The sequence below is a fragment of the Chanos chanos genome, chromosome 9, assembly GCF_902362185.1.
Source record: "Chanos chanos chromosome 9, fChaCha1.1, whole genome shotgun sequence".
Lineage (NCBI taxonomy): Eukaryota > Metazoa > Chordata > Actinopteri > Gonorynchiformes > Chanidae > Chanos > Chanos chanos.
The window spans coordinates 2,008,914-2,033,087 of NC_044503.1; the positions used below are offsets into that span (position 1 = coordinate 2,008,914).

Here is a 24,174-nt window from a genome sequence, read left to right on the forward strand (position 1 = left end):
CTGACACTACCCTCCCATCACTGACGCTACCCTCCCATCACTGACACTACCCTCCCATCACTGACGCTACCCTCACCCTACTGACACTACCCTCCCACCACTGACACTACCCTCCCACCACTGACGCTACCCTCCCACCACTGACGCTACCCTCACCCTACTGACACTACCCTCCCATCACTGACGCTACCCTCCCACCACTGACGCTACCCTCCCACCACTGACGCTACCCTCCCATCACTGACGCTACCCTCCCACCACTGACGCTACCCTCCCACCACTGACGCTACCCTCCCATCACTGACGCTACCCTCCCACCACTGACGCTACCCTCCCATCACTGACGCTACCCTCCCATCACTGACGCTACCCTCACCCTACTGACACTACCCTCCCATCACTGACGCTACCCTCCCATCACTGACTCTACCCTCCCACCACTGACGCTACCCTCCCACCACTGACGCTACCCTCCCATCACTGACGCTACCCTCCCACCACTGACGCTACCCTCCCATCACTGACGCTACCCTCCCATCACTGACGCTACCCTCACCCTACTGACACTACCCTCCCATCACTGACGCTACCCTCCCATCACTGACTCTACCCTCCCATCACTGACGCTACCCTCCCACCACTGACGCTACCCTCCCATCACTGACGCTACCCTCCCACCACTGACGCTACCCTCCCATCACTGACGCTACCCTCCCACCACTGACGCTACCCTCCCACCACTGACGCTACCCTCCCATCACTGACACTACCCTCACCCCACTGACACTACCCTCCCATCACTGACACTACCCTCCCATCACTGACACTACCCTCCCATCACTGACGCTACCCTCCCACCACTGACACTACCCTCCCACCACTGACGCTACCCTCACCCTACTGACACTACCCTCCCATCACTGACGCTACCCTCACCCTACTGACACTACCCTCCCACCACTGACACTACCCTCCCATCACTGACGCTACCCTCCCACCACTGACACTACCCTCCCATCACTGACGCTACCCTCACCCTACTGACACTACCCTCCCACCACTGACACTACCCTCCCATCACTGACGCTACCCTCCCACCACTGACACTACCCTCCCATCACTGACGCTACCCTCACCCTACTGACACTACCCTCCCATCACTGACGCTACCCTCACCCTACTGACACTACCCTCCCACCACTGACACTACCCTCCCATCACTGACGCTACCCTCCCACCACTGACGCTACCCTCCCACCACTGACACTACCCTCCCATCACTGACGCTACCCTCACCCTACTGACACTACCCTCCCATCACTGACGCTACCCTCCCATCACTGACACTACCCTCCCACCACTGACACTACCCTCCCATCACTGACGCTACCCTCACCCTACTGACACTACCCTCCCATCACTGACGCTACCCTCCCATCACTGACGCTACCCTCCCGGCTCTTTTAGCCCCGTGTCCACTTTCCCACCCGGGCGACAGACTGATTCCTCACAGCGTGTCTCATCTCTGCTGATCTGACTTTACTGTAGGTTTACATGTCTCCCTCAGGCAGGAAAACAGACCACACAGAGAACTGGGGGGACACACTTTCATTAAACTTGGCTGAATTCTACTTTTCAAAGATGTATGAAGTTCAGTTAAATGAAAATAACATTTTTTTTTAAGCCAGTCTGAATGGATGAAACCTATATCAACGAAAGTGCTCGTGCTCCATAACATCAGCTCAATTCTGAGAAGAACAAACGAAGACCTGCATTTGTTCGACTTTGAGGGGAGATTTATTGTAAAGTCCACGTTTTTATTTACAGTAAAACAGGGTAAGGTCAAACCCATCTTAATAAATACATCTTTTAAGGGTTTCTGGCATGAGGACGAAAAAGCAGAGACTGCCTGAGTGGCACTGAACATAATGGTACAAAGCAGGAAAAAAAAACAATCCCACTAGGGCTAACCCGCAGTAGGTGGTTATATACAGAGCACCATCTAGTGGGGAAAGAGTCTAATTACACCCACTGCAGTACCTCCAGTATAGAGGGTACTCCGCAGAGTGGGGTTTTCCTCAAAACAGATCTCACAGTTAGCCAGATAACGTTAGTCAGATATCAAAACTGTCCAGTGGTGTCCTCAACTAGAGAACATTTATGACTCCAGTTATCCAGTTCACTGAGAAATCTGGCTTTGTGAAAACCCCTCTCTGTACTTGAACTAAGTACTGAAAAAAACAAAACAAAACAAAAAAACAAATCCTGTGTAGTGAATCCTCTCAGAGAGGACAGCATTACTGTTGTCCAGACGCACTGAGTGAGAGTGGAGCTCAATCCTGCATTTCAATCCATATTCCAGGTTCACACACAGAATATGATCCCCAGTGCTCTGTGTGGAATGTGTGTGTCTCTGAGATAACTGCTCTGTGCTCTGTGTGGAGTGTGTGTGTGTGTGTGTGTGTGTGTGAGTGAGAGAGAAAGAGAGAGAGAGATAATTGCATTTACTACGCTGCTCTCCACCTGTATGAGTCGATAGATACGACTGACTGCAACCATGTCAAAAAAAGAAAGATGTCTCATAACTGGGGGGTTAAAAAGCCGAAAAAAAAGCAAAACAAAACAAACCAAAGAGACAAGAGGAAGAATGGACGGATGGGGAAGTTTGAAGCAGGTGGGCGGGGCATCCCGGTGTGATGTCACAGGTTCTGGCAACACTGCAGTTTGTTGCCTCTCTGCCCGTCAGTGGTGGGCGGGACGCTGATGTCCACCACGTTGTTGCCGGGAGACTCGTCATGCGCAGATCTCTCAGCGATCTGCTTCTGTGATACAATCCGATAGATTTCTGCAAACCAAGAGACTGGGTTTACTCTCCTGACCCCTTGCATCACCGTTAACACCAAAGAATATGAAACTGAAACTGGTAACACTGGTCACCTTAATCCCTAAACACACACACACACACACACACACACATACACAGAGCAGCTCTGTCCAAACACTTAAAAATACACACACAGCGCTCTATAAACACACACACACACACCCACACACGCACCCCGCTCTATAAACACACGCACCCCGCTCTATAAACACACACACACAGCGCTCTATAAAGACTGTTTCTCACCTGTGAGGATGTTTTTAAACGCCTCCTCTACGTTTGTGGAGTCCAAGGCTGACGTCTCGATGAAGGACAGGTTGTTCTTCTCTGTAAGAGAGCGTGTGAAAGGGTTAAATCATCAGCACAGGTGAGCGTGAGTCCACACCAGACTGCCGTCCTCCTCTAAAGCTCTTCCCCGTGCTTGTGTTATGAAGCGGAGTTATTAGTGGTGAAATAAAGGCGGGTTACGGACGGGGGGCTTCCTGTCGGCCGTTACCTGCGAAGGCTCGAGCCTCGTCGGTGGGCACCGCCCTGAGGTGACGCAGGTCGCTCTTGTTTCCCACCAACATGATGACGATGTTGTTGTCAGCGTGATCACGCAGTTCCTTCAGCCAGCGCTCCACGTTCTCATAGGTAAGATGTTTAGCGATGTCATAGACCAACAGGGCGCCCACCGCACCACGGTAGTACCTGTTACACACACACACACACACACACACACACACACACACACACACACAAACACACACACACACGCGCGCACACACACACACACACACACACACAAACACACATGCGCACGCAAAGACTATGTTTATTATAATAATCAAAGAAATGAAAACAAAACTGAGGTCAGAGGTCAGAGTGTTTCAGGAGAGTGTCATTCCTGTATTCCAGTTCTAGTCTAACACATCTGACAATAATATTCAGAAACTCATCAACAGACTCATGACATAAATCATATGATTTAGAAGTTGATGATTTAGGTCGAGATGGTGGAGCTCTTCAGATCACACTGCGTCTCATTCTGAACAATCCTCACTATCGAATGTCTCCATATTGATGATGGTTTAGTACTGAGTGTGAGTGTGTGTGTGTGTATACACTCACGCTGAGGTGATGGCTCTGTATCTCTCCTGTCCTGCTGTGTCCCAGATCTGAGCCTTGATGGTTTTGCCGTCCACTTGGATGCTGCGAGTGGCAAACTCCACTCCGATGGTGCTCTTACTCTCCAGGTTAAACTCGTTCCGTGTGAAACGGGACAGCAGGTTACTCTTCCCCACGCCGGAGTCTCCGATCAGCACCACTGATGTAAAACACACACACACACAAACACACAAACCTTTACCAAACACCCTGAGCATTAACACATCTGCCATGGGGCAATCAGTTATTGTCTTTCAACACACAAACTACTTAATAAAACCATCACACATCCGACATTGCCAGAGAGGAGCCTTGGACTTTTCCAGAATATTCTACCCATCCACCACATTAACACACACACACACACACACACAGAGAGAGAGCAGCCGCCTAGAAAATCTATGCTGATCGCTATCAGTGATGCTTCAGCACAGCAAAGTTATGAGCTGCCAAAGCAAAAGAAGCCATTACCTAATCAATACCAGTACAACGCAAAACACATTTCAAACGATACACATGCCTTAAACACAAACGCCCATTCGTAGCCTTGAAACAAGTTTAACGATGAAACACACGTTTATTCATTTATCACGGTCTCTGATTCAGAGTGACTTCTAACCACAATCAGTGGACAGCTGTGGCTTAACATAGCGTGTCCTAAGTTCTCAACGTTATTTACTTATTTATTTATTCGTTTGAGGCCTGGAAAAAAAATCGAGCTCATTGTGCTTTGCCGGTAAATGGTTGACCCTGAGTCGTAAATCCAGAAAAAATGCTGCTCTGTCTTTTTTTTTTAAAGGAAACACCACTGAACTTTGCCTTTGTGCCATCTGACTAGAGGAAGCTGTGGTCCTGTACTGTGGAAGTCTGAATCAACATTTCTACCCTGTGCTCTCCCTTCCGGTGCTCCTACATTTTTTGGCCCCCTGTGTCTAACACAAACTCGGTTTTTATATGGATTTTACGACGATGTAAATGAATGCTGTAATTCTCCCAACAAAAAAATGTGATGAAATGCACCAAGCGCATTTTACAAAAAACGGAATTCAGCCAACACACAGAAAGACAGTTTCTGCAAATGCCGCAAAGCGCTAAATAAACTGCCACATTATGTACTAGAAATTCCATGTATTTTCCTTGATCTAAAGAACCGACACATCCTAGCGAACAATTAATGCTGAGGTCCACCATTCGCTCGCTTTGATCTATCTAACACAATGCGACAATCATAGGTTTTCACCGGGTATGAGCGCTGATTAGAATTCACATTAAACAATCACTTTATGGATTAGACAAGACTACACACAACAGATACACACTGTTCAGAAGATTCTAGCACAGTGTGGATTAAAAAAAAAACATTCCGAGACAGATATTACCCAACCAGGAAGGTTGGCATGGCTGGTTTACCTTTGAATAAGAAATCGTATTCATCATCTCTGTTCCCCATGTTTGAAAAAAGGCTCCAGCTTCAGAAGAGAAAGTGAATGCGGTTTAATTCAAACGTCTCCAACGCCTCTGGTGCGAAGCAGTCGCTCTCTCTCCGTCAGCATGCATACACGAACCTCACTCACTTAAGCAATGCGCTGACTATCGCAACCCGGCCGTTGTAGGAAGAGATCTCTCCGACTGCAGGAAGGGAGGGGTCCTTTAATTTGCCACTGCCAACATATTCATTAAGAAAAATACAACTGATGCTATCTATTTGTCATCAGAAGAGACGAGAATAGAAGAAAACTAGCATATGTCAAGTGACGTTTAAACATTTATTTGATTGATATTACGAATATATGTCACAGGTCAGTGTTTTGAAGGTCCAGCATTAACATTTAACCAGTGATTAACAAGGAACATGACAGAGCTGTTAAAAGTCTGAAAAATAGCTTAGTGAAGAGCTTTTACTTCAATACAACGTTGCGCGAAATTATTTTGCTACAGTATTGACTGAGTTTCTGTGTGTCGCAAGGGGATTTTGTTTACGGACAGTTTTTCTGCATAACCCCGTCTAATAACTATAGGGGCAGAAAAGTGAATCGGTGTGACAGATTGTCAATAATATCTCAGTAAATTAATCGGGAAAAAAGTCACTATTACAGGCAACGGATCGGAGCACGTTATCGCCAAAGCTAGTAGCGCACACGCATGCAATCCAACAACTGCGTCAGGACGAATTCCCAGAATGCACGAGCGACTTGATGCTCGCGCACCTTCATAACGCTAGCTCCTCAGTGTTTTAACCGCCATTTCAACCAGCCCTCAGTAAGCGTGCAAGTTAAGCGAAAACAACTTAACCAGAGCCGATATCCGAGGAAACAGATTGAAGACGAACAGTTGTAGAGAGCCGTAACTGGCTTTTTAAAGTAATATTTAAAACCAATCGACTCAAACTTTATCGTATAGTCGACGTGTTTGTGAAGAACAAGCCGCACCAAAATGTCGACTGAAGCTGAGAAACCAGGCCAAGGGTAAGAGCTGACTCAGTTTGATCATTTAGTGGTCGTTATTAACATCATAAAGAATACGGAGGCCCTTTTTTGAAGCGCTTTGTGCCCTCTCATCTTAGAAACCTAACGGTATTATTCGACTCGAGCGTGATGTGTATGTTATGAATGATCGCTAATCAGCAAGCCTGCGTAGTTAGCTAGTTCCACCGGTGGAGACGATAGGCCGCTATAAAAGCTTGCTGTTCTTTTGTTAGCCGGCCAGGGTTAAAGAATAACCTGTACGGCGCAGATTGCGCCCAGATATTAGTAATTTGCAGGACTTCACTTTAGTTTGCACCCAACATTGTACTTATCTCAACTTTACCACTAGACAAATAATTACTTTACTCGAAGTTTGCAAAAATGGGTTCGTTAGCTAATGAGCTAGCTGAATATAAAGTCCATAGATCTGTTATTGTTTGCCACCTATAGTGACTTAGGTAGCGTTTCATAGACGGCAGGTTCGCAATTACTAACTGTTTATGTACGTTTTTAATCTTCTCAGCGTTTTATAAGCGAAGAGAAATGTACGTGATCGAACTAGCTTGGCTAAATCGATTCTCCAAACACTTAAGCTGTATGCACTGTGACATGGTTTTAAGACTCCGACAACAGTTAGGCTACGCGATGAGTTGATTTTCTTTCTTTCTTTCTTTCTTTTGGTGATTACGTATTTTCACGAGCCTTTCTGTTCCCAGAGGGCCCGTGAATGGCAAACCCAACCACGAGCCAAGGAAGGAGCGGTCCCAGAAGCGCGGTGGGGGGCGGTTTGAGCCCTACGGGAACCCGTCCAAGAGATACCGCGTTTTTGTCAGCAATATCCCTTACGACGTGAAATGGCAAGCTCTCAAAGACCTAATGAAAGAAAAGGGTAAGGATTTGCAACGCCGTACCACGAAGCGTAGAGGGCTTTTGCGTTCAGTTCCTTCGGGATTAGAGTGTCTTCCTCTGTCGTTGCATCCCAGATTTGGAAATGGGATTTCCTAGCTTGTTGGTCCAGGTAGTGGTTACTTTCAGACTTGGGTAGTTATTTCACAACATTGATTCAGGAGGCCCTTGTCTATTCTCACGGAAATGTTGCTGTTTGGAAACTCTCCAATCTGTTTATAGGTCAACTTTTCACCTGTACGCTACATTTATATCTCTGACTGTGACTGTCAGTTCTGTATTTGTATACGGATTGTGCTCTGCATAGACTGGGATTTCCAGCATTGAACAATCAACTCTGGGTGACACAGCTTGAGCGTTGAATGTGTGAAGTCACTGAATTTAAGTAGAGCTCCAGTAAAGCACCATTTGAAGAGTTTTCAGAAACTCTACGTGGTTGTTGTATTGGGACAGCAGCCCTTTCAGATTTCATCCTCCCCAGTCTTTGGTCACATTCTCGCTGTTTAATCACTTTGGAGATTGGGGCATGGGCAATTGCAATTACATTTGAGCCAGTTTGTTCACAAATGAATAAACCAACTGAGTTCTTTAAGGTATGTAACAATGCTAGCTGATATGTGGGGTAAAGCACAGGCTCTCTCTACTGTACGATAACTTTGTGTACCGCGGTTGTGCTCTGCATGCCCTGTGGTGTGCATACCTAGTGGAAATCCTGTGTTGTGTCATTTGGAATGGACTGACTAGCATTAAATTGCATTCTCTTTTTTAGGTTTGCCACAGCAGAACTCCGTATTGTACCTATTAATGGATGTGTGTTGGAGAAGTCTTGGGGTACAGGTCTGCAGAGTAAAGCAGCTTCTTAAGCTTGTCCTTGTGTCAAATGAGAAGTGGGCTGTCCATTGACTGAGTGGACTTTATCGGCCGGACACGGCCGTGGTGGTTCGTAACTTCATTCTGCACGAATCAGAATTAATTTTGTGCCAGCAGATTTTGCACTTTGGTTAGAGATTCCAAAGGTGTGCAGTTTTAAGCCTTCTGCAGCCTGTCTTTGGAGTTGGTTTAGGTCACACCAGTGCAGTGTTAGTTAGGGGTGGCTACTGACTCGGGGCATCCATACGGGCCTACCTACTTGACGGTCTTGTGGTTTGGGTTAACAGTTGCTATAACAATTTTGCTCAGACAAACCTTCTGGTCTCGGCTCTGTCGAGTTGTTGCGGATTTCGCTTATCTCAAGAGTTGGGAACTGTTGATTTTTAAGATTCAATCCTTTTTCGGTCAGTTTCATCCTGACCCTAAGTTTATTTAAAAAAGTCCAAGGTGAAGATGCATTTCAATTGGAGAGTATGATCAGAGGGGTGGTTAATCTGTCGCTCAAGGTGTTGAGGCTCCTGCAAGGACAGCTTAAGAAGTGCCATTTGCAGATGAAGCGCTTGCTCTTTGTAGACCTGTACCAGAATTGTGTTGCTGTGGTGCTGGGGGGTGGAATGCTCTGGACTTAGACAGCCAAGCTCACTGTCACCCCCACCGGTTGTGTGTCTGCTCTAAACCCCAATTGTTCTCTCGGCTTCTCTCCCTTTGGTGTGTGTCGTCTGGAATCTGATTTGTAGTGGGTGAGGTAACGTACGTGGAACACTTAATGGACGCAGAAGGCAAATCAAGGGTAAGTGAAACAGACGAACCTCAGTTTGTCCGAATGAGTTTCTTTTTTTTTTTTTTTTTCTTTCTTTTTTTTTTTTTTTTAAATCTCCTTTCATTGTTGGGAATATTCAGACCTGAGTCTCAAATGTTGTCGGGTGACTCCTGGGTGAAAATAGGTTGGATAATGGTTACGGAGTGGGATCACAGGAATGGTTTTGAGTCCTGTTTGGTAATTTCTGCTCTCTCTCGTGGCTCCAGTCCCTCATGACGTGAACGCAGCAGCTTGCACGGACCATGTGATTTGGTGGTGTTGGTCATTTGGGACTTCAGCTAATTGGGTTGAAAGAATTAGGCCAGTGCGAAACTCAATGGCCGTACTTAACGAGTCCATAGCCGCGGTTTTCTTAAAAACGAGTAGGGGTCTTTATAAAACGCGTAGAAAGCGTTTTTACCGGAATAACTATGTTGGCGGAGTGCCATTTGTTCTGGAAAATTGCTACAGGTAGAACATGTTACGTCTGTTCCCGTTGTGAGGTCGAGGGTTTGCAGCATTCTGAAGTCACTCTGAGCCTCGCGAGTTTGGCACAGTCACATACAGAGAGATGTAGAACTTGAGCAGTATAACACGTAACGGTTAAACACTGTGTTTAGTGGATATATACTTTTACATTTTGGTCTCTCAGTTTTCTCCCGTTTGTTTTCTGACTTGCTCTTCCTCCTTCTTTTTTCTGGCTCTTGTTGCCCCCTCCTTGATGACTTCATTGAACACAGGGTTGTGCGTAAGTACCTCTCTCAATCTTTTTATCTCTGTTTTTTCTTTTATCTTTTTTTTTATTTGCCCATATTCAATGATGTGGTGTTCATTTTGTCTGGACCTTTTATAGTGTGGTTGAGTTCCGCACCGAGGAGCTGATGAAAAAGGCCGTGGAGAAGGTGAACAAACATGTGCTAAACGGACGCCCGTTGAAGGTGAAGGAGGTAAGAGTTTAGCCCCATCTGTATTTGTTCCATTTCTATTCAGTTCCCCCGTATCCGCCAGTTCCTACAGTGATGCTAGTTAGCATTCATTACATTGCGTATCCGCCAGTTCTTACAGTGATGCTAGTTAGCATTCGTTACACTGCGTATCCGCCAGTTCCTCCAGTGATGCTAGTTCGCATTCGTTACATTGTTATATCCACACTAACCTGATGCTGTAACATAGTGACTCCTCTGTGTATGTGTGCATAGGACCCAGATGGTCTGATAGCCCAGCGAGACGCTCAGCGTGCCCAGGGTGGGGGTGGCGGAGGCCCCCCTGGGGGCATGGGTGGTGGAATGGGCGGAGGTATGGGCATGGGAATGGGAATGGGACCAGGGCCTGGCGCCCCGCCCATGGTCAACATCCCCCCCAGCCTCATGAACAACCCCAACATTCCCAACGAGATCATCCACGGACTTCAGGCCGGCAAAATAGGAAGCACCGTCTTCGTTGCTAACGTAAGATTAGCCTCGGACCCTTGGTCGCCGGCAGCTTGTCGAACACACTCAACTCCTCATTTGTTGTTAACTAAGGACTTTTTGGGATGCGTTGGCTAGCCCGCATCTGAACTTTGAGTAAATTTGAACAATGTTTTCACATCTTGAACCAAGAAACTTTTGAATTTTCTCTGTAATAAAAATGTCACAGTCTGGGTGTTTCAGTGCTGTTGTGGAGCTGCTGTTTGACTGAACTGTATGGTGCTCTGTGTGTGTGTGTGTGTGTGTGTGTGGGGTTGCAGCTGGACTATAAGGTGGGCTGGAAGAAGCTGAAGGAGGTGTTCAGTATGGCTGGAGTGGTGGTGCGCGCCGACATCCTGGAGGACAAAGACGGGAAGAGCAGAGGCATGGGGACAGTGACCTTTGAGATGCCCATCGAGGCTGTTCAGGCAGTCTGTATCCTTCACTGTGCCAAACAACTCACACATGCACACACACGTACACACACACACACACTGCACGCCTGTGTGCTCTCCTCATGTCTGCTGCTGTTTTACGGATTTGAATGTTAAATGTTTCGGTTTTGCATGAAGTTTTCCTTAATAATGCCAACAGCCATGTTCAATGGACAGCTCCTATTCAACAGAGTCATGCATGTTAAACTGGTAAGTGACTTTTCTCCAAATGTGTAGGTAGTTCATCTAAACAGGTATGCGAGGCGTGGCGAATGGATGGTTATTAAAGAAAAGAAATATGGTTTGTTTTATTAGGATGAGAAATCTCTGCCCAAGGACTTTGGACCACCAGAGAGACCTCCAGCACTCCCCCGTAAGTCCGCAGCTTCTCTCGGGGAAGATGACTAAAGTAACCATGGCGACAGTGAAAACGGCTTTGTGTAAAGCTTTTTGAAATGAGTGAAGTGGAGAAGTGTGAGAATGTCAGTGGTGCAGTGTTGAGTGCAGAGCCTGTTGTGTGTCTGTCTGATGGGGGCCCCTGTGTCCTGTTTGGCCGTAGGTGGTCTGAGTGGCATCGGTCTGGGCCTGGGGCCGGGCGGGCAGCCCATCGACGCCACCCAGCTCAACAGAGGTGGAGGAGGAGGAGGAGGCGGCATGAACAACATGGGCCCCGGAGGTGAGACAGGGAGTCGGCGCTTTGCATGATGGGATGCGTGTTTGATCTCTGATCTCACTGTTCATTCATGATCTTTTTTTTTTTTCGTCTGCTCCCCCCATACTCATCTGTTTGTTTATTTTCTCCTTCTTCTCGTAGGCATGGATGGAATGGGTTTTGGTGGCATGGGTCGAATGGGGGGTATGTGTTTTTGAAACGTGTTTCACAGAATGTTTTACAGAAACCATATACAGCAGCAGGGCACTGAGTGTGGGGTCTCCCCTGTGAGTCTGTGATCAATCCTCATCTCATCTTGTGTGGTGTGTTTTTTTTTTTTAATTGAAGGAATCGATAACTTCGGCGGTGGAATGAACAACATGGATCGTTTTGGACCCGGTGGAATGGGCAGGATGAATGGTGGGATTTTTCCCTACACACTCACACACACACACACACACACACCCTGGTCTAAAGCTCATCTTGCGTGTAGCCTGGGTAACTAACCTTCTGTTTTGACCACTCTACAGAAATGGATCGCGGCATCGGTGCAGCGTTTGACAGAGAATTCGGTGGCCGTAACGAGATGGGCATGTCTCGCAACAACTTTGGAGACTTTGACAGGGGAATGGGTGAGTAATCAGCACTTCACCCTTAACCAGTAAGACTGACCCAGATGGACTTAATCCTCGAAGAATCAGAGCTGTCTAACAGTGATCATGTGTCGTAACCTTGTCTGTGGTAATAGTTCAGTGGTGTAACCCACTGCCTGTGTTTGGTTGTTTAGGAAACTCCTTGGGTATGGATAGAATGGGTTCTGGTATGGACCGTCTTGGCGGTGGAATGGACCGCATGGGTGGCCTGGACCGGCTGGGCATGGACCGAATGGATCGCGTGTCTGATCTGGACAGGCTTGGATCTGGGTTTGATCGTATGGGCTCTGGGCTGGACAGATTGGGTTCTGGCCTGGACCGCATGACCTCTGGAGTGGACCGCCTGGGACCGGCAGGGTTTGACCGTCTGGGCCCGTCCAGCTTGGACCGCATGGGCAGTGGGATGGACTTCAGCTCTCCTCTCGGCATGGACAGAATGAACACCGGGCTGGAGCGGATGGGAACCAATTTTGACCGCATGGGCGGAGCCGGTCACGACCGTTTCCCTGCCACGGGACTCGACCGCATGGGCTCCAACCTCGACCGCATGGGCTCTGGAACCGGAGGCCAATTTGACCGTCCCTCGGATCTCGAACGTGGAAACTTCGGTGGTTCCTTCAGCGGGACTGGCACCGGGGCGGGAGCCAACGCCAGGAAGGGCTGTCAGATCTTTGTCAGAAATGTGAGTCCAGACACAGGGGTGTGACTCCGCTGTGTTCTCTAATGTGATCCTCCATTTGGGTTAGTTGTGTTGTGATATAAAAGCACAATTAAAACGTGTTTGTTCTCTCGTTTCAGTTGCCGTTTGATTTCACCTGGAAGATGCTGAAGGATACCTTTAATGCATGTGGTAAGAGTTCACCCCTCTAGTAACTCCACACTCAAACCCTCTCCTCTGCCAAATTAAGCCCCCGCTACTCACCCAGTTCAGCCCCCCCTCCTCAGCATCCAGGCGTTTTTCACATGAATCTCGCATCAACACAGGTTACTCATGTCTCGTCAGCGCTTTCAGTGCAACACATTTGATTTTAAACTTTGCCACACTTGTGGTGTGTGACAGGTATGGTGCAGTACGCTGATATTAAGATGGAGAACGGCAAGTCCAAGGGCTGCGGCGTGGTTCGCTTCGACAGCCCGGAGACGGCGGAGAGAGCCTGTCGCACCATGAACGGCTTCCGACTCAACGGGAGGGAGATCGACGTCAGGATCGACAGGAACGCATAAAACCACCCGCCACTTACTCCTCCACCACACCCATCCCTCCATCTTTTCTCTCTCTCTCTTTTTTTTTTTTTTTTTTTCTCTCCCCCCCCCTCCCCCCTTCCTTTTTGTTAAACTAAAATTTTTGTATCAGTGCAAAAGAGTTTTGCACTTTTAGTTCGGCTTGTTCATGGATTTTAGAGACCAAATTTTTATTTTTGGTTTTTGTTTTTGTTTTTTGTTTTTCTCTCTCTCCATTCTTTTTATTGTAATGTTTTTCTCCATTGCCCTTATGGAACGTTTGGTAATAAATCTCAGTCACGAGACCTTAAAATGGGATATTTGTGTGTTTTTGTGTTTTGGTTTTTAGAAAATAAAGTCCTTCAGAGTTTTGTACACAAACATTTTGCATACAGATTGGATGATAATTATGATGCTTGTTTTCACGTATTACAGTTCCTAAAACAGAGAATTAAAACAAAAATGATGAATGACTCCATATTCAACTGATGGCTTTTTTTTTTTTTTTTTTTTCATGGTCTGTGCTTGACGGGTGGATTCTTCACTTGTGTAATTGAACACAAACTATATTTAACAGCTTTTATTTTAAACTTGCCTTTTTGAATGCCAGTTTATTGAAAGACATTTATTACTTTTTATAATAGTACTGGTTAGTGATTACTTTTTACCAATTTGTAGTCTTGCATCTTTTGGGTCGCCTTTGTTATCAAAGGATTACAAAGTTTCAGATGCCTGTATTCACATGAAACAAAAATAAACATTCCACTTCACTTGGTATGAACTGGTGATTCTTCCAAGATGACATTTTTTTGTCTGAAGGAGATTGAACGAAAGAAGGTTAGTGATCATGAACGTGAGGTCAGAGGTTTACGATCTCACCTCTTCGATATTTTCATTTAATTTAAAAGAAGCAGGAATATGTATTGTTTCACACTCAGCGATATCGCTACGCGCTGAAGAGTATTTATCATAATCATACGTTCCTATTTGATCGGACATTTGGCTCCGCCTATCGACATACGTCACGGGCCAGTGCGGTAAAAGGTCACAGGCAACAGTACCAACATGGCGGCCTCCTTGTGTCAGTGTTACCAGGTGAGACTTCGTTCTTGAAAGCATTAAATTCACAGCCTGAGAGAAAAAGCATGCGGAGAATGTTGTTTCGGGTTTTGAATACGATTCAACACCGGAGCGAATATGTATGTTTTTGTACTGCACGCGTTTTCAAGGAAAATAATCAGTAGGGCATTGAGCGAACGGTTTGTCATGCCGGTGTAATCTGAGGCCTGGATTAAAACATTCTTGGAGAATTTAAAGAACAATTTTGATTTAACATATTATTATCTTAATCTGATATTGTTTTCGCGGAATACATGATATTCAATATAGCGTGTCTTTGAGGTTATGAAAATGTACTGGTTATTCAAGGATTTTTCAGCTAACAAGGATTTACCCAATACAGTAACCACGTACACCACATACAGTTTCCAGCCAAAGAGGTTTCAGTGAAAATAATGGCAATTTTCGGATCGATCGACGGCAAACAAGTTTGTCAACAGAGTCACAGCTGTAACCTACTGGCATATTCTCTAGATTTAATTTGCCTTGGTCTGAACACAGAATAGAACTACTCATAGTGTCTCTGTCATTCGGTGGTAATGAATGCTTACATCGGCTGTGTTTTCTCCAGCGTTGTGTTCGAAGGAGTTGCGTGTTGCTGTTGTCTCGTCCCTATGTCGCCACATATGACAGGTCCCATCTACACAGGATATGTGTGCCAGTCACCAACACCTTACAGGTACAGATGTTTATTCAATAAGTTAATGGTATTTTTTATTTGTTCTATTTTGAACATCTAACTGTATTCATGATTTCTTCTGTATTATTAAACCACTTTATTAAGAGTGTTGTTATTTAAAAAAAAAAAAAAGTACTAACCACGACTGTCTATCCAGAGGCGCATGATGAATAGTGTTGTAATATCTTGCTTCGTGGAAATGCGCACGTTCTGTAGACGCGGCACGCGTCGGGTGGAGGAGGTGGGCGAAAGGGCTTTCTTGGGGAGTTTCTGGACAGCCTGAAGCAGGAGCTGAGTAAAAATAAGGAGATGAAGGAGAACATCAAGAAGTTTCGCGAGGAGGCAAAAAAACTAGAGGAGTCGGATGCTCTCAAACAAGCCAGGCGGAAATTCGTGAGTGTGTCACTCTTTTGTCTCAGCGTCTGAGCGGCTTGTCTCAGTGGTCAACAGTCTGAGGGAATTAACAATATTTTAGCGAATTGTTATTATTTTTTTTAATGTCCAACGAAAAGGCAGAGAAGTAGATTTAAGTGGATTCTGCATTTGCCGACCTGTTGACCTCATGTAAAAACGAGTATAAGGTTTATCTTATGTTTCTCTCCGTTTTTGCAGAAAACGATCGAATCTGAAACGATGAAGACTTCGGAAGTGCTGAGGAAGAAACTAGGGACAATTTCCGAGAGCGTTAAAGAGGTACACAGACAAAAAGTCGATGAAATATTTAACACTTCTTTAACAACATTTCTATTATTTAGATCCTCGCGAGTCAACATCCACTGATTTTTGCTCAGTTTCGTTTGAAGCCCATTGTGATAATATGTTTTGTAACATTGACGACCAGCCGATCATAAACCACAGTACGGCACAGTGCTGATCAATACAATGTGCTTAATCTTCCTCTGAAAAGTAAAAGATAATGAAACATAATGATCCTCATGATGAAAAGATTGAGGAGTTTACAAACGAGCGTTTAGGGGATTCGGTATTTAACGACTAACTGTCCCCGCATGGCGGTGTGTCGCCCGGACGAATCCCTCCCGGACTCGGTGTTTTGAGCGTAGGGGCTTGAGGAAGTTAGCCGCACGGACCTGGGGAAGAAGATCAAAGAGGGGGTCGAGGAAGCGGCGAAAACGGCCAAGCAGTCTGCGGAAACCGTGTCCAAGAGTGGAGAGAAACTTGGGAAGACTGGTGCCTTCAGAGCCATCTCACAGGTGAGGGCTGGAAACCAGTAAATACTGGTATACCCCAAGTATAACCCAGGACTCTTTAGCAATGCAGTATGGATATCTTTCATTTCAATATAATTCAATTTCTTTTACTTATTTTTTTTCTCTCTCTATTCTTACTCTCTCTTCCTCTGTCTGTCTCTTTCTCTCTCTCCTTCTATCGTTCCATCTTTTGCTTTTTCTCTTTCGGTTTGGTCTCTCTCTCTCTCTCTCTCTCTCTCTCTCTCTCTCTCTCTCCCTGTCCCCTGCTCCTCTGTAGGGTATGGAGTCGGTGAAGAAGGAGATAGATGATTTTGGGCAGAGTGGACCGTACCGACCTCCCACGCGGTTACGGAAGAGGAGCGACTTCTCCTCCAAGGCGGCGGGCAGCGAGGCCAAGGTCTTTGAGGCCAATGAGTGAGTGTCTGTGTCCTCCATCTCCTCCTGTCTGCTCCTCAGCTCGCCTCCCTCTCCCAACAGCACTCTGTCAGATAATGAGTTTGGGCTTATTGGGTTTCAGAGCAACGGCACCATCACTCTGTGCCCTGTCCCTGGTCTCCCAGGTCACGCTGACACTAAAATCAATTAGCGTGTGAGGACAGACACTGGCTCTCCCTTTTTCATCATCCAGAACTTAACTGAAATAGACTATAGATTATCGAAAGCCTTTCTCTGGGAAAGGCTGGAATTCAATCTTGATTACAGTAGTGTGTAGGTTATGTCTAATGGACCTCCAGTAAAATCCAGGATGTTTAGTTCGCATTAACAGTTTTGAAGGGATGGATGAAACAGAGTTTTTAAATGTAATAACACAGCTGACCCTGACCGTCAGTCTCGTCTGTGTTATGAAAAAAAAAACCAAAACCTGATTGCTGTGTTTCTGGGTTTTCAGAGAGGCCATGGGTGTTGTCCTTCACAAAGACTCAAAGTGGTACCAGCAGTGGAAGGACTTCAAAGACAATAACGTGGTTTTTAACAGTAAGACACTCCTCCTGTTTGCTCTGGTAGCCTGTCAAAACCGTTCCACACAGCACACTCAACTCATAGAGACTGAGTGCAAAAGAGCAGTTTTTTCATTCATTCATTCATTCAATTACTGTAATTCATTCATTCACTCTAATTTGGTCATTCATTGTTTTTTCTTTCACTCATTGCTCCCCTTATTCCCTCTTTTCTTTAGTCTAACAGTGAGTCAGCTTTATATTGATCTACAGTAGAGCCATCAAGTGTGTTTGGGGTGGAGGGTGGGGGGGGGGGGGCAGACCAAAGAAAACACACACACACACACAAAAGCAAGATGAAGGGAAACCCTGTGCTTTGGTCATTGGTTGAGCTGCATGGGAAGTTCGCTGGTTTGGCCAGCAGATGGCGCTAATGTCCTGTCCCTGAGTCAGACTGATGGTTTGTAGAGGTGGACTGTTGAGGTGAAAATGTTTTTAGACGTTTCCATAGAGGACGTTTAAGTGATGACATGTGCACGCTGATGGGTTGTGTGCTGCCCAATTACACGCTCATTAACCTTGGTGTTAACGAGGCCTGACTAATGAGGTCCCGGCAGCGTGTGTGTGTGTGCGTGTGTGTGTGTGCGTGCGTGCGTGCGCTCGCTCCCTCAGGCCAGAGAGAAGATTCGGGGGCTGATTTAAGAACTACCTGCTCTTTCCTCTGTGAGAAAAATAGGCAGATTATCCATAAAGTGCTCAGGTGATAAAACTGTCTCTGATTTGAATTGTGAGGTCAACTCTCTGTGTTGAGGGAAAGAGCCAGAATTTTTCCCCGGTTTCTCTGGAAAACGTCCAGCTTTGTTCGGTCGTGGTACCACCTCCTCTCTGGTCAGAGGGTGACCAAGGTCGTCAAGAGCTGGAGTCGAACCCCTATTATCCCGTCAGTAATGGGGTCCTGATCAGTCCCATGGCCTGTTGATCTGAAGGTGCAGCTCTGTTAACCTCAGCCAGTCTTGTTGACATCTTTAATGTCTTCAGTGCTTCGAGGAGCCTTTTACTCTCTCACCTTTAATAGTACATACTCATCAGTGACCTAAAGTAGGAGGAGAGCTCCAACCAATCAGAAGTCACCCTTTTCCAGCCCCTCCAGGCACTCAGCAGTGACTCCAGTGGTTGAAGTAATGTAGGTGAATTGGACATAGTTACCCAGCAGGGGGCAGCACTGAGTATTTGCCTAATTACTCCTACCTGTCCATCATCCTCAGATCACTGGGAGGGGTAGACTAGGGGGGTCCTTCAGTACAAACATTTGGGAGAGCAGGTGGCCCAATGCATAGGGTTACTGGTTCAGATCCCAGCTGGACCTGTGAGGAGAGGTGAGGTGGGACCTGGAGAATTGGTTCCAGTGGGAATCGGACCATGTTGACTGTGACTCTTGTGACCTTGGTTTGAAAATCTATACTTCTCCCAATTTGACCAGTTTAGCTCTCACACAACAGTCATTTCAGCGTTTTTCTCTGAGATGGTTTAAACCTGCACCTTTTCTCATGCAGGGGATCTGTGTGGAGTTGCTCAGGTGGTAACCGGGGTGTTGTCGTCCTGTCCTTCAAACGTGCTGTCGTCCTGTGTCTAACGCGCGATGCCCAGACTCATTGAGTTTGTCAGATTGAAAAATGTTTTAGTCTTTTGGATGGCAGCACCCGCTGAATCAGCAACCTTCTCTGGACCCATCAGCCGTTTTACACCCATACTGCCCCCCCCCCCCCCCCCCCTTCCAGACTGTCTCTGAATTTACACACAAACTGCCCCCCCCAAGACTGTCTCTGGATCATGCTGGTCAGTCAGTGAGTTGTCCAGTCATACGAGGTCGAGAGTTGAGTAGTGCAGTGCGGAATTGTTGAATATCACTGTGTGGTAACTTAAATGTTTGTTTGTTTGTTTGTTTTTGGTCATTTTTTTCAGGATTCTTTGAGATGAAGATGAAGTATGATGAGAGTGACAATGCCTTCATCAGAGCATCACGCGCCGTCACAGACAAAATGACCGACCTCATAGGTACGGAAACCGTTACACACACGCACACACACACACACACACACACACACGCACACACCTACATACCCATACACACATGACAACCTCTTATACTGTTGTACCCCTCCCCCCAAACACGCACACACACACACGCACACACTCACACACACCTACATACCCATACACACATGACAACAGCCTCTCATACCGCTATACCCCTAAACATACATTTGGAAAGAAATGATTGGTTGATTAGTGACATTGATTGGACATAACTATTGGATCCTGTGGCGTGTGTGGGCGTGTGCAGGTGGGTTGTTCTCAAAGACTGAGATGTCGGAGGTGCTGACGGAGATCTTGAAGGTGGATCCAAACTTTGATAAGGATTCGTTTCTCAAGCAGTGTGAACGGGACATTATTCCCAACATATTAGAGGTGAGGAATGGAACGGTATTCCAACACATTGACAGTGTTACACATATACATTAAACATCCCGGAGCGGAAAACCAAGCTACTTTAAACACCACTACAGTTGCACAAAAAAACATAAACGCCATTTTATATGTAGTCTGAGAAAGTAAGCACAGTACTACAGATAAATGTTTAGGGTCTTTGTTGTGATTAAAATAAACATTTACAATCTTTGGTCAAATAGAGCAGTGGGAAAAGTTACTAAAAGATAAAAATAAAACCAGACACGTGTGCAGCACGCGTCTGGCCAAGGCGCGCGCGTGTGTAGTACAGGTCTAGCCCAAGCGTGTGTGTATAGTACAGGTCTGGCCCGCGCGCGCGTGTGCAGTACAGGTCTGGCCCAGGCGCGCGCGTGCAGTACCTTGCTTCCCTCGGCGCGTGCAGTACCTGCCTACACAGATATCGTCTGATTTTACAGAGACATTAAACATCCATGAAATCTGATTGACAGTAGTCTTATTTATCACTTTTAATGTGACGTTTGATGTGAGGTGTCTGGATTACTTTGCAACCCAAAATAAACATTCTTTGGTTCTGTGTGTGTGTGTGTGTATGCGTGTTTGTGTGTGTGTGTGTGTGTGTGTAGTCCATGATCCGGGGAGAGCTGGAGGTACTGAAGGACTGGTGTTATGAGGCTGTAAGTGTGTCTTCTCTAACTTTGATATTGATCATGTTTTATCCATTATTGATCTGATATTGATTAAGAACTTTAAAACATTAATGAGCTGCTTCTCTCCTGGAGTAAAAACTTTTTGACATTCGAGGTTATATGGGCACACGCAGGAGTCTGACCAGTGTAAAAGCTTTTAAAACTAGCCATAAAGTTAGTAGTGCATGTCTCAGTGGACTGAGGGGTGTGTGTACGTGTGTGTGTACGTGTGTGTGTGTGTATGTACGTGTGTGTATGTGTTTTGTAGACATACAGTCAGCTAGCCCATCCGATCCAGCAGGCCCGAGCTATGGGCCTACAGTTCCACTCTAAGATTCTGGACATAGACAACGTGGACGTGAGTACTGATTTGGGAATCTGAGTTTAGTTTAGGAATGTCGGATTACTCTGGTATGTTTGTATTTACAATAAACAGGGATTCAGTGGTAAACAGTGTTTGCATTTTCAGAGTAAACATGTAATTAAATTATAAATAGTGTTAGTATTGTCAGAATTCAACAGATATTTGATGGTAAATAGTGTTTGCATGTTCAAAATAAACATGATTTAATGTTAAATAATGTTTGTATTTTCAGAATCAACAGGTATTTAGTGGTAAACAGTGTTTGTATTTTTGGAATGAATAGGTATTTAATGATATATAGCATTAGTATTTTCAGGATAAATAGGTATTTAATGGTGGTTGTGAACTGTAAATGGTGATTAACTCAGTCTCCTGGATGAGCTTTGCTCCACAAATACTAAACATGATTCATCCCTCTCCCCCTTTCTCTCTCTCTCTCTCTTCCTCACTCACTCACTCACTTACTTACTTTCGCACTTTCTCACTCCACTCACTTGATCTCTCTCTCTCTCGTGCTCTCTGTGTGTGTGTGTGTGTGTGTGTGTGTGTGTGTAGCTGGCGATGGGGAAGATGATGGAACAGGGTCCTGTCCTCATAATCACGTTTCAGGCCCAACTCGTCATGGTGATCCGGAATGCCAAGGGAGACGTGGTGGAGGGAGACCCGGTCAGTACTGGAACCAGAAAACTCCTTACTGGTCGCACTGCCCGTTAAAAAACACGTCACTTCACAAACACCAGTCAGACCAGAGAACAGAAAGTCCATGTTTTTTTGTTTTTTTTAATGTTGTTTTTCTCCCCAAAAGAGTGTGCACCTTAATAAGATTATCACAAGTCCGTTCTAAAAAAAGAGAGCGAATCAGATCCTGTTTTACGTGATTTACCATTAACTTCAGTTATTTTAAACACATTGTTCATTTCCTGCGAAACACAGAACGATCCGGTGTTTTTAAACGGTCTCCGACTCGGAGACTCCTGCGGTGTAGGAACACTCTGTACAATTACACAGTCACTAACTGAATCATCAGCACCCTGCTCCAGAGCGGGCCGGCAGTAGATCAGAGTGAGTCAGGGGAAAAAGTACCCCTCAACCCCCGATCTTTGCTAATGTGTGTTTTACCCGTTAGCGTCTGTTCAGCATAGGGTCGTTATACATTTTATTCATGACTCAGCGATATGATTCACGTTGGCAGAGTTAGCCGGTGTCGCGTGTTCTCTCCCACACATTAGAGAGAACAGAGAACAGAGCGTTGGTCTGACCTGGAGGGGAGACCATCACACATAACCGCTGTCTGCACTCCTAAATCAGGTTAAGAACCACCTGACGACACCTCAGGGACCTAGCTTATGAGGCAAGCAAGTTTTTTTGTTTCGTCTGTCATCTCGGGGTGCAGACCTGGCGCCAAAGAGATGGCAAGTTCTCCGTCGATGACATACGCTTTCGCCAAATTTATAACAACATTCGTGCCGTTCCGCCCGAGCCACTGGACTGTACCGTGTTTCATGGAACAACTTATGAAAAAAGTCTGACGTTAGCGTTGGTTCATGTTAATTAATTTATTAACTTATCTGTCCTGACACCTGTGACGTAAATCCTGTGAAACGCGTTAAAACTCCCGAAAGAGAACAATAGCCTCTGTCGTAGATTAGACACTGATGAAGATAAACAGTCGCTGTTGTGGAAGTGCTGAAACAGCCTCCAACGAAGAGCTGAAACAGCCTCCAACGAAGAGCTGAAACAGCTTTAGCGTGAAGATTTGCGAGCGCGGTAACTTCCGTAGACTTCCACTGCCCCAACTTTAGCCTACTCCACAGCTGTCTGCGGGGTTTTTTTTCTTTTTTTTTGCCTTTAAGGACGAAGAGACTGACCTTACGGTTAAGAACGTTCCTCAGATCATTTTCAAAAAAGAAACATTTTATGAGCATCTCTGAGGGGTTTATGATTGTGAAACCTTTTTTGTTACGTCATTCTTATAGTTTTTGTGTGTGTGTGCCAACAGGAGAAGGTTCTGAGGATGATGTACGTGTGGGCGCTGTGTCGAGATCAGGAAGAGCTGAATCCTTATGCTGCCTGGAGACTTCTGGACATCTCCGCATCCAGCACAGAGCAGATCCTCTGAGAGGAGCGGACATCACGCCACAGGACAGGAGAGATGGGAATTGGGATGGAGCACAGATCCAGCTGGAGGTAGCACTAGCCACTGGTCCCAGTGGTCAGCAACCCTGGGCTTCTGCTTTGGACCGAACCAGACCCGGATACGAACACAGACTGGTCCGAGTGCTGAGGTCACCGCGTGGCCCTCGTGACTCATTGGGTGGAAGATGAAGGGGCAGGGTCGAATCTGCACCAATCAGATTTAATAATCACCCTCAGCCAATGACTCTCACAGGAAGTGTGTGTGTTTGAGTTTCAAAGAACACGAATGTTTGTGTGGGTGTGTGTCTGTGCTTCTATGTTGATCAGGGATTCTTTAATGGTTATATACCAGTGCCGCTGATACCAGTAGACTGATATGAGACTCCGCACTAATCATTGCAACATATACAAAGAAATTAAGATTTACTCCCAGTACCCTAATTTCATGCAGATTATATGACCATATAAGGACATACCCTCAAAACATTTGATAAAAACAGGTTTCAGAGAGAGAGATATTAATGAAAACTATTAGCACAAAGAAGTTATTGGACATATATAGGTCTAGTAACAGAGCATGCCGTTGGTCAGCAAGGCTAATCATTGTTAACCAGTCGCTGACTGTGTTACTGGATCGATATGGACCGAAAACTTTTGCACACACACTTTCACGGCCCTAAATTCCTTATTCCGTATGCTAGTACTGCCTTATCCTGTCTTCTCTGTGGGAGGCAACGCTAAGGCCAAAGTCAATGATTGTACAGAAAAGGGTGTTTGTATTGTTTTGTTTTTCCCCCCCATTTAATAAAGCCTGTTCTATGTAATCGTCTGTACGTTTGTGTGGATGACGGGGGGGGGGGGGGGGTGGGTGTCTCACGGTGAGCCCCGCCCAAAACCATCTCGGGGGACGTCCCCAGAGCCAGCCTGTTATTTTGGTCTTTTCTGTAAAGGTTAAAGGTGAACTCCGTCGATTCAGGGCGTGAGGCTGGGACAACGGCGTGAATCACCACCGCACAGTAAACATCGCGGAGGTTTGTCCTCGGTCACTTCGTGGTTTTTCTCTCTCCGCGGAAACGTTTTTTTTTTTTTTTTTTTTT

At 46.0% G+C, this 24,174-nt stretch overlaps 3 protein-coding genes across 4 annotated transcripts; 2 read left to right on the forward strand and 1 right to left on the reverse strand.

Annotated features, from left to right (window-relative positions):
- Nucleotides 1-2,689: 2,689 nt before the first annotated feature.
- On the reverse strand, nucleotides 2,690-5,480 carry LOC115820909 (ras-related protein Rab-11B-like). The gene is made up of 5 exons (XM_030784618.1): nucleotides 5,441-5,480; nucleotides 3,995-4,190; nucleotides 3,381-3,574; nucleotides 3,131-3,211; nucleotides 2,690-2,845 (listed from the first exon to the last, which is right to left on the reverse strand). Exons 1-5 carry the CDS (start codon nucleotides 5,478-5,480, stop codon nucleotides 2,700-2,702), a joined length of 657 nt encoding a protein of 218 aa, XP_030640478.1. The 3' UTR covers nucleotides 2,690-2,699.
- A 794-nt stretch (nucleotides 5,481-6,274) lies between these two features.
- On the forward strand, nucleotides 6,275-13,554 carry hnrnpm (heterogeneous nuclear ribonucleoprotein M). Of its 2 annotated transcripts, XM_030784616.1 has the most exons (16): nucleotides 6,275-6,495; nucleotides 7,212-7,384; nucleotides 9,009-9,061; nucleotides 9,811-9,818; nucleotides 9,924-10,017; nucleotides 10,270-10,518; nucleotides 10,800-10,953; nucleotides 11,113-11,162; nucleotides 11,268-11,325; nucleotides 11,512-11,628; nucleotides 11,767-11,808; nucleotides 11,953-12,024; nucleotides 12,135-12,236; nucleotides 12,392-12,939; nucleotides 13,056-13,107; nucleotides 13,318-13,554. In XM_030784616.1, exons 1-16 carry the CDS (start codon nucleotides 6,464-6,466, stop codon nucleotides 13,479-13,481), a joined length of 1,968 nt encoding a protein of 655 aa, XP_030640476.1. In that variant the 5' UTR covers nucleotides 6,275-6,463; the 3' UTR covers nucleotides 13,482-13,554. The 2 variants fall into 2 exon arrangements, with proteins under 2 accessions (XP_030640476.1, XP_030640477.1); XM_030784617.1 differs by lacking the exons at nucleotides 6,275-6,495; nucleotides 9,009-9,061 and having other exon boundaries at nucleotides 7,330-7,384; nucleotides 13,318-13,553.
- A 989-nt stretch (nucleotides 13,555-14,543) lies between these two features.
- On the forward strand, nucleotides 14,544-23,862 carry timm44 (translocase of inner mitochondrial membrane 44 homolog (yeast)). Its single transcript, XM_030784229.1, has 13 exons — nucleotides 14,544-14,573; nucleotides 15,169-15,276; nucleotides 15,493-15,669; nucleotides 15,889-15,969; nucleotides 16,338-16,487; nucleotides 16,762-16,898; nucleotides 17,374-17,459; nucleotides 19,385-19,477; nucleotides 19,767-19,891; nucleotides 20,515-20,565; nucleotides 20,846-20,935; nucleotides 21,497-21,607; nucleotides 22,941-23,862. Exons 1-13 carry the CDS (start codon nucleotides 14,544-14,546, stop codon nucleotides 23,058-23,060), a joined length of 1,359 nt encoding a protein of 452 aa, XP_030640089.1. The 3' UTR covers nucleotides 23,061-23,862.
- Nucleotides 23,863-24,174: the final 312 nt, after the last annotated feature.